We start from the raw sequence: 9,971 nt of genomic DNA, 5'->3' as shown, positions 1-9,971 counted from the left end.
GGAATGTTGGATCTGGCTGGTTCTGTTCCTGGCTCTTTTTTCTCATCTTTTTCAATTGCCTTTGCTATGTCCATCTCCTCTTCCTCGATCGGGTTCTCGTCTTCGTTTTTCTTCTCTTCCTCACTCGCCCTCTCTTCGTTTTCCCTCTCTTCCTCTTTCTCACTTGACATTTCTTCATTTTTCCTCTCTTCCATGTCCCCCTCCTCCTCTTCCTCACTCGCCTTCTCTTCTTCGTTTTTGTTCTTTCCCTCGTTCACATCTCTCTCCGCCCCGTCAGCCCGCCTTTCCGGAGGGTTGTGGTCGTCAGAATAAACATGCAAGTCGTGGCTGGTTTCCGCATCGCCGCCGCCTGACTGGTCCATCGCGCTCCGCCTATTCGCATGACTTCCCTGGCTTGGGCGGCAGTGGCGGCAGGAAGCGATGACCGACAGCCTGTGGAGAGGGAGGGAGGGAGGGAGCGTATGATGCATGCACTCCGTCACACACAAAACTATCTTTCCAGTTCTTGCGCTGAAATGGTGGCTCTCTTGCTTGGTTAAGGATATATATCGCTTTCATTGATTCATTAAACAATTCACTCTACTTATCCTATAGTTATATGACCTGGTTTCAATATAGTTTTGAATAATTTAACTAAGATCTAACTAGGACAGAGACAAGAGGCTACTGTTTAAATACATATTTTTACATATTTTTGCGAACACATTGTTGCACTACGATTCGATTTAAAGAACAGAAAGGAGAAATTAACAAAGAAATAATCAAATTGAAAACAAAACAAACAAGCAAATAATCAATACGAAACAATAAAAAAAAAATATTGGGATGCTGAGATAAACCGCATTTAAAACCGACTCCGTGAATCAATGAATAATGAACGAACAGACATCCCTTCCAAGAATCAAATGTTAGTGTATGAATATTAGAACGAGTGGACGCATAATACTCGCTCATCATCACGAATAATCATTGTAAAGAACCTCGACACACCGCCGCAAAAAAAAAAAAAAAAAAAAATCTACGGTCCGAGCCATGCAACGTTTTCTTTCTTTCGACACTGAGGAAGAGTTACTGCCCGCGGTCCATTGTTCTGCCGCCACCACCACCACCACCACCACCGCCGCCATCGTGAAAAAATAATGATAAACAGAGTGTGCGTGTATGTACGTATGTGTGTATGTGTAAGCTTAAGAGAGAGACAGACAAACAGCGACAGACATGAGACTTAACGTTCCCTTCCCATTTTCGAGACAGACAGACAGCGACAGACATAAGACTTAACGTTCCCTTCCCATTTTCGAGACAGACAAACAGCGACAGACATAAGACCAAACGTTCCCTTCCCATTTTCGAGACAGACAGACAGCGACAGACATAACGTTCCTTTCCCATTTTCTACGATACCAAACTGTCCCTCCACCACTCCACACTCAACATTCCCTTCAATTAATCATTTTCTATAATACCAAACTGTTCCTCTACTTTACGATATTTAACGTTCTCTTTGATTGTCTGCTTTCCATAATACCAAACTGTCCTTCCACCACACTAAATTCACCGTTCCCTTCAGCTAACCACTTTCTATAATGCCAAACTTTTCCTCCACTTCTCTATATTCATTTTCTATAATACCAAACTGTTCCTCTACTTTACCATATTTAACGTTCTCTTTGTCTGCTTTCCATAATACCAAACTGTCCTTCAATCACACTATATTGACCATTCCCTTCAGTTAACTATTCTCTATAACACCAAACTCTCCCTTTACCTCACTAACATCTTCTACCTACTCATCTTGACCCAACACCTACGTTTAACACCAGGAATAAAGGTTACCCGCCCTGCTCAGTTCCCGGCGCCCCTCACAGTGTCCACTCCCTTGCCCCTCCCACCTCCACGCCGATGCTCACCTGTCATCGAGGCCGTGCAGGCGGACGCGCAGCTGGCGGTCCCCGAGGAGGGCGAGGAGGCCCATCACGGCGTAGGACGGCTTCTTCACCAGCTGCACGTGGGGCCAAGAGGTCGAGTTCATCTGAAACCTGACGACTTTTGTTTATACCTTCTCATACCTTTTATACTTATGCCTTTTATGCCTCTTTTTACCTCCCATACCTTTTCTATACCTTTTCTATCTTTTTAATCTTCTCTACCTTTTATACCTATTTACTTGTCTCACTTCGGTTTGTCTAATTTCGTCCGTGCGTGCGAGGCTGAGGCTATGACAGAAAACGGGTAAATTGAAGGGAAAATAAGTTAAAATTGTTGAAGATTAAACAAGTAGACAAATAAAGGGTGACATTCATATGAAACTTGTATCGTTTTGTTGATGCTTTACTGTATTTTTTTTGCCTTCGCCATGCATGCGAGTCTACAGGTATAGCGGAAAACGGTTTATTGATGGGGAAACAAGTTGGAATTGTTGAAGAATAAACAAATAGACGGATTAAGGGTGAGATTCGTCTTAAACTTGTAGCGTTATGTTTACATTTAATTTCACACTACCCTGTCCCTTCTATCACATTTAAATCATCTCCACTGTTTACCTTTTTCTTACTCTCCATTACATTTGCTTATTACATTACCCTTCGTTGCTTAAGTTAGTCAACCATCTTCACATTTATCACACATTGACAAACACCCTTCTTTTAAACAAACTCTACCCTTTTTCTTTCACTTTTCTCGGTCATTTACCATAATAAACTCAGCAGCTAACTTTTAATTCACCATTAAACCATCATTACTTTGCTTATCATCACCTACATCATCCCTAACCACCAGTCACACTAACCACCAACAAGCCCCATTCTATCCTATCCATTCCTCTACTCTTCACTATTCATCAAACACACAAACACTCCCATTTCTCCAATTCCCGTTGTCCTCACCTCGCCACAAGGGTCCGCTGATTGAAGAAGCTCGGTCTATAGTTGAGGAAGGCGTTGTCGAAGCTAAGCAGTTCATAGTGGAGGCGGGAAAGGGCGGGAAGGTGGATAGCGACGGCCCGAGCGACCAAGGCTGCGTACCGACTGTCTGCCCTCCACTCCAGCCCCCGCCACCACCCTTTCAGAAAGTCCCCCTCGCTGCAGAAGGAAAAAGAAAAGCAGGAGAAGTTAAGAGAGTTGCAGGAGCAGGAGGAAGTGTTTAAGGAGGAGGGAGAAGAGGGAGAGTTGGAGAAGTTGGAAGAGGAGTTAGAGGAGCAAGGGGAAGGAGGAGAGGGTGAGAGGGGAGAGCAGAGGGCCGTTTAACACAAAGAGGTGGAAGAGAGTGAAGAGGATGAGGAATGCGAGAGAATTAGACGTGAAGGAGGAAGGAGTGAGAGGTGAAGGAGGTCCAAAGAAGGAAAGGAGTAATTAGAGGAAGGAGGACAGTGGGGAAGGAAGGAGAGTGGAGGAGAAGAACGCTAATTGGAACAGAATAAGAAATGAGGAATGGTGAAGAGGAGGAAAAAGACGAGGAGGAGGAGGAAGAGGCAAGAACAGAAACAAGATCAGGAACAGAAAAAAACAGCAGGAGGAGGAGGAGGAGGAGGAAAAGAAGGAGGAGGAGGAGGAATAACAATCAAGAACAGAGGGAAAAACAGGATCAAAAGAAACAGAAGGAAGAAGAGGAGGAGGAGGAGGAGAAGGAGGGGGAAACAGGAACAGGAACAAGAGCAGAATCAAAAGAAACAGGAGGAGGAGGAGGTGGAGGGGAGAAAAGAGAAGCGAAAATAATAACAATAAAAAACGAGAAGAAAAAGAAGAGGGAAGCCGTAATTAGTGAGGCACATAATTCAGTAACATTATCGATAGAGCACTTCCTCACGTCATGCAGATATTGGCTTTTCATGATGCAGTGTTGAGCAATGAGACGGAGGGAGGGAGGAAGACAGGGAAGGGAGAGAGGGAGCGAAGGAAGGAGGGATAATTGGGAGGATTGAAGGGAACAGGAAGTATAGTTTATGTTATGTGATATTGCTAAATCTTCTAGTAATACATTTGGTTCTGGCCTTGTTCTCTCTCTCTTTATTTCATCTTCTTTACCCATTCCCCTTCTTCCCTTCCATTCCTCTCTTCCTCCCCAGCACTTTCCTTCTTCGCCCACTTCTTTCCCTTACCTAACATCCTCCTTTCTTCCCTTCCCTCCTCTCTCTCTCTCTCTCTCTCTCTCTCTCTCTCTCTCTCTCTCTCTCTCTCTCTCTCTCTCTCCTTCCCTCTCCCCTGCACTCACTCGTTAACTAGGGGGACGTGACGCAGGTTCGGGAAGCTCCTCCGCACAAGGCCTGCCGTCAGGAGCTCCTGCGTCAGTATGCTGTCCGCGTCCTCCTGACCTGAGGCGGGAAACAGTTACTCCTCCAAAGACTCATTCACGTTAAGGGAACACGTTTGCTCGGCGCTAAGAGAGGAGGAGGAGGAGCAGGAGGAGGAGGAGGAGGAGGAGGAGAGTCCGGGTGTGGGGGGGAGGGGAGTGAGCGTGTGTGTGTCTGTGTGTGTGTGGTGTGTGTGTGTGTGTGTGTGTGTGTGTGTGTGTGTGTGTGTGTGTGAGAGAGAGAGAGAGAGAGAGAGAGAGAGAGAGAGAGAGAGAGAGAGAGAGAGAGACGGACAGACATGCAGATTTTAACTTAAGACATTTATTCATACATACATACACACATACAGACAGACAGACAGACAGACAGGCAAACAGAAAGACAGACAAATAACTCAAACCGAGACCCCTAAAGATATACGAGATAGAAACAAAGATAAAACAAAAGAGCATAACACGGGTCCTCATACGGTGGTGCCCTTGGGAGCAGATCGAGTCACAGTCAAGGGTTCCAGAGATGAGAGGCGCTGTCGAGGCTATAGACGTGGAGGAAGATATGAGGAGACTGAACATCACGGAAGAAATGGCTATGGACCGGCAACAGTGGAGGAGGCTCATATCCCGTCCAACCCCACCATAGGGAATAAATGGACGTTAAACGATGATGATGATGATGATGATGATGTCGAGGCTAGACGTGACCCCTTAAAGTGCAGGGACGTGATATGTGTACCCTAGACAACGGATACGACCTGCAGACTTATCGGAAAACGTGCAGCTCGCGAGACATGTTACGGCCTGAGACAAAGAAAAATAAGTCACGGAGAGAGATGACTCGCAGAAAAAGTCACGTAATCTCAGCAATGTTTTTTATCTGATTTTTTTTTCTACATCAAAGGAAACAGCACAAGGGCAAAAAAAGGAAACAATAATGAAAAAAAAGCCCGCTAATCACTGCTCCTATAAAAAAGAGTTCAAGGGAGTGGCCGAAAGAGAGGTCAATTTCGGGAGGAGAGAATTGTTTGTTTATTCTGTATTTTGCCCTTGAATTGCCTCCATTACTGTAACAAAAATGGATGTACTAGATCAAGCATATCCGAGAACAGAAGCCATCGTTTTACAGGTGAGAAAATATTGAGAAAGATAAATACAAAGACAAATGGAGGAGAACCTACAGAACCGAGTCTTTGAAGATATACAAATGATTCTTTTCTTTTTTTTACAACAAAGGAGACAGCTCAAGGGCACAAAAAAAGTAAACAATAATTAAAAAATCCCGCTACTTGCTGCTCCTAGAACTCTGATTAATGATACGTTACAGAATAGACAGTGTATCATCGACAGTGCCCTCAGGAAAAGATAAAATAAGCAGGAATTAACGAGTCCGGGTAAGAGAGCAGAAATAAGCAAAAATGAACGCGAGCCGACCATCCCTCTCATGTGTGGGAGGTGACGGAGAGGTACCGGGAAATGAGGCTGTCACGGGGCGCTGCATAGACGAAATTTGTGGTCCTATACACCCACCATATCAACGCTGCCGCTCACATTCCCTCTAGCAACGTTGAATTTCTGAGTTTCGTCTCCAGTTTATTTGACGAATATTGGGTAAGTTGGAAAGTTTCGTTTAGTCGGCGCAACATCTGTGGTCATATGCCGGAGAGAGACAGGAGGGGGAAGGAATTATAGGAGAAGGGACACAACCCCCGATTAATACCTGGTACCCACTCACTGCTGGGTGGACAGGGGCGTAGGGTATCGGAAAAGCCGCAGGTTAGCAGGTTAGCTGTTAGCTTGGCACCCCTCACACCCAAGGTAAAACATCTACAGTAATTTTCATTTTCTTTTACTGAGAATGAAAAAATGTCTAAAATATAAAACACATGCATGCAAAAAGGAAAATAAAGGAAAACTAATGATTCAGATTTCCATATAATAAAGAAAATAGCTGCAATTAAGGAATGAAAGGCTATTTATTATTTGCTGCCCCCTACCGCGTGCCCCCCCCCCCCCTTGCTACGCCACTGGTGAAATGTTGTCCCCACCCTACGACGCCAGCCTCGGGGGTTTCATCGAGCAACTCTCCATGCAGGCCCTCTTGCCATCCTAATTCATCGACTTGATCACGGCGCGAGCTTTGTGGGCGTTCCCTTGATGAGGATGACATGAGAGGAAGATGAGATGACGATAGAGAAGATGAGAAGTGACAAGGGCGTGATAAAGGAGGGGAGAGACGCGCAAAGAAGGTGATCATCATTCCACGGGGCTATTGTTTTTATGGCTGTTGTTTTTTTGGCTATTGTTTTTGTGGCTATTGTTTTATGGGTGTTTTTTTTTGGGTTATTGTTTTTTTGACTATTGTTTTTGTTGCTATTGTTTTTATGGCGACTGTTTTTTGTGGCTATTGTTTTTGTAGGTATTGTTTTTTTGGGTATTGTTTTTATGGTTATTGTTTTTGTGGCTATTGTTTTATGGGTATTGTTTTTTGTGGGTATTGTTTTTTGTGGGTATTGTTTTTTGTGGCTATTATTTTTGTGGGTATTGTTTTTGTGGCTATTGTTTTATGGGTATTGTTTTTTGTGGCTATTATTTTTGTGGGTATTGTTTTTGTGGCTATTATTTTTGTGGCTATTATTTTTGTGGGTATTGTTTTTGTGGCTATTATTTTTGTGGGTATTGTTTTTGTGGCTATTATTTTTGTGGGTATTGTTTTAGTGGGTATTGTTTTTGTGGCTATTATTTTTGTGGGTATTGTTTTTGTGGCTATTATTTTTGTGGGTATTGTTTTTGTGGCTATTATTTTTGTGGGTATTGTTATTGTAGCTATTGTTTTTTGTGGATATTGTTTTGTGTGGCTATTGTTTTTGTGGATATTGTTTTTGTGGGTATTGTTTTTTGTGGGTATTGTATTTTGTGGCTGTTATTTTTTATATGTATTGTTTTTTGTGGGTATTGTTTTTTGTGGGTATTGTTTTTGTGGGTATTGTATTTGTGGATATTGTTTTTGTGGCGATTATTTTTGTGGGTATTGTTTTTGTGGCTATTATTTTTGTGGGTATTGTTATTGTAGCTATTGTTTTTTGTGGATATTGTTTTGTGTGGCTATTGTTTTTGTGGATATTGTTTTTGTGGGTATTGTTGTTTGTGGGTATTGTATTTTGTGGCTGTTATTTTTTATATGTATTGTTTTTTGTGGGTATTGTTTATTTTGTGGCTATTGTTTTTTGTGGCTATTGTTTTTTTGTGGCTATTGTTTTTTGTGGCTATTGGTGTTGATGTTGATGTGTTTCTTGTGTGTTGAGGGACCTCCTTTCCTGGGGAGAGGGAAGAGGAGGCCTTGGTGTTGACGTTGATTGGGTGGTTGTGGTGTGTGTGTTGAGGGACCTCCTTTCCTGGGGAGAGGGAAGAGGAGGCCTTGGTGTTGACGTTGATTGGGTGGTTGTGGTGTGTGTGTTGAGGGACCTCCTTTCCTGGGGAGAGGGAAGAGGAGGCCTTGGTGTTGACGTTCATTGGGTGGTTGTGGTGTGTGTTGAGGGACCTCCTTTCCTGGGGAGAGTGAAGAGGAGGCCTTGGTGTTGACGTTGATTGGGTGGTTGTGGTGTGTGTGTTGAGGGACCTCCTTTCCTGGGGAGAGGGAAGAGGAGGCCTTGGTGTTGACGTTGTGGTATTTGTTGCTTCTTGGTGATTTTTTTTGGTGCCATTTTTTTGGCCTTTTTTCATTTTTTCTATTTTTTTCATATTTTTTCATTTTTTAGAGGGGCGGAGGAATGTAACCCGCGAATGGTTCCGGCACTGAAGGCGGGAAGGGCGGTGCCGGGGGGAAGGGCGGCTTTGGCCTGGGTGGTTTTCTCGTTGACCAGGAACGTTTCTTGGTGCGGGAAGTCTTGTAATGATGGTGCACGTGGTGGTGGGAGTGATGGTGCACGTGGTGGTGGTGGTGAATTGTACGTTCCTCCGAGTCACGAGAAGAAGGGGAGTCTCCGGGAGGTGCCGGGATGCTACTCGTGGGATTTGGCACGGAAGGCTCCGGAGAACTTGTCAAGGGAGGCTCCGGAGTTGTCACTGGAGAGTCCGGATAAGTTGGCACTAGTGACTCGGAAGACGATGATGAGCTGGACCACGGTGAATTAAACCTGGGCGAAGATAGCGGGATCCAGTTTTTGGGGTCATGCCATGGCTCGGCTTGGGGTGCTTCAGGTGGAGTGAACCACAGCTCCTCCCCGGGAAGTTGCCATGGCTCTGCCCAGTTCAGAATTGGCACTGGCGCCTCAGGTGGAGTGAGCCACAGCTCCTCCCCGGGAATATGGCCTGGCTCTGGCATGTTGAGCATTGGCTCTGGTGCCTCAGGTGGAGTGAGCCACAGCTCCTCCCCGGGAATTTGCCCTGGCTCTGGCATGTTGAGCATTGGCTCTGGTGCCTCAGGTGGAGTGAGCCACAGCTCCTCCCCGGGAATTTGCCCTGGCTCTGCCCAGTTCAGGATTGGCTCAGGTGCCTCAGGTGGAGTGAGCCACAGCTCCTCCCCGGGAATATGGCCTGGCTCTGCCCAGTTGAGAATTGGCACTGGCTCCTCAGGTGGAGTGAGCCACGGCTCCTCTGTAGGAAAATGCCATGGCATTGCCAGGGGGGGAGTTGGCACGTGAGTCTCGACGGGAGCGTGCCACGACTCCTCGGAGGAAGTACTCCATGGCTCTAGCAGGGGATGAGTTGGCACGTGAGTCTCGACGGGAGCGTGCCACGACTCCTCTGGGGGCAAAAGGCACGGTTCTGGCGGTGAGTGACTCAGCCGTCCCGCCGAGACTGGGCCAGTGGCGAGGGTCTGGCCGGATGTGCTGCTTGAGGGGTAGGCAGGCTCCCCCAGGCTCTCCCTAGTGAAGCTGGCGACCAGCTCGCCGCTGGCCCCGGTGCTCATGGCGGTGAGGGTAAAGCCCGCCGGGAGAACTAGCCGCGCCTCGGTACCCTGGAGCTCTAGAGAACACATGCTTGAGGAGAACATTATTGCAGAACTTAAAGAAAAATAACGATTGCTGGGTAAAATGAGCGCCGGCGAGATTTGGGATGTTTAGCGCGGGGCGTGGCGGGGCGGGGCAGACACGAGCACAACACCTCAGCTTGTGACGACGTGAAGTGTGGGAAACTTGCAGACTCCTTATGTTCCTATGTTGCTATTTTCTTACACACACACACACACACACACACACACACACACACACACACACACACACACACACAGTCGGAAAGCGTCACACTTCCTGCCTTAGCAGTGAGGGAGAAATATTCAACGAAGGCATTGTTTTTGTTATCGTTTTTGCGGTCGTCTTCGTCTTTAAACAACAGTCATTGGCCAAGTGTGAAGGTTAGATGGAGAAACAAAATATGAAGGAAATGAAGGAGGGAAAGAAAGAAGGGAAGGAGGCGAAGGAAGAAGGGAAGGAAGTGCGAAAATGATGTAATGGAATGGGAAGAGATTAATGAAGGGAAAAGGAGACGAAAGGCAGATGAGGAAAAGGAGACGAAAGGGAGGAAAGGAAAAGGAAGATGACGAGAACAAAAATAGAGAAAGAAAAAAAAATAAAGAAAATTGATGACAATTAAAATCAATCCCCAAAAAAATAAAAGAAAGAAGGAATTAAGAAAATGAAAAGACAAGAAGCGGAGAGAGAGAGAGAGAGAGAGAGAGAGAGAGAGAG

General features: G+C 45.6%; 1 protein-coding gene and 1 long non-coding RNA gene across 4 annotated transcripts in view; both read right to left on the bottom strand.

Moving 5' to 3' along the window:
* Nucleotides 1-9,971, bottom strand: part of LOC126997437 (uncharacterized) — an 82,310-nt gene that overhangs the window by 52,169 nt on the left and 20,170 nt on the right. For all 3 annotated transcript variants that reach the window (XM_050858522.1, XM_050858523.1, XM_050858524.1), the window contains exons 7-10: nt 4,210-4,309; nt 2,886-3,080; nt 1,911-2,039; nt 1-432 (exon numbers count right to left, since the gene is read on the bottom strand). The exon at nt 1-432 is cut by the window's left edge and continues 863 nt beyond it. In XM_050858522.1, coding sequence (XP_050714479.1) covers nt 1-432; nt 1,911-2,039; nt 2,886-3,080; nt 4,210-4,309 — 856 coding nt within the window. The remainder of the gene's footprint in view (nt 433-1,910; nt 2,040-2,885; nt 3,081-4,209; nt 4,310-9,971) is intronic.
* On the bottom strand, nt 6,855-7,948 carry LOC126997442 (uncharacterized). The gene is made up of 2 exons (XR_007752114.1): nt 7,823-7,948; nt 6,855-7,746 (listed from the first exon to the last, which is right to left on the bottom strand). It is a non-coding gene; the product is annotated as an uncharacterized LOC126997442 (long non-coding RNA).

Source organism: Eriocheir sinensis, chromosome 12, assembly GCF_024679095.1.
Source record: "Eriocheir sinensis breed Jianghai 21 chromosome 12, ASM2467909v1, whole genome shotgun sequence".
Classification (NCBI taxonomy): domain Eukaryota; kingdom Metazoa; phylum Arthropoda; class Malacostraca; order Decapoda; family Varunidae; genus Eriocheir; species Eriocheir sinensis.
This window is presented reverse-complemented; position numbering and strand designations above follow the sequence as displayed.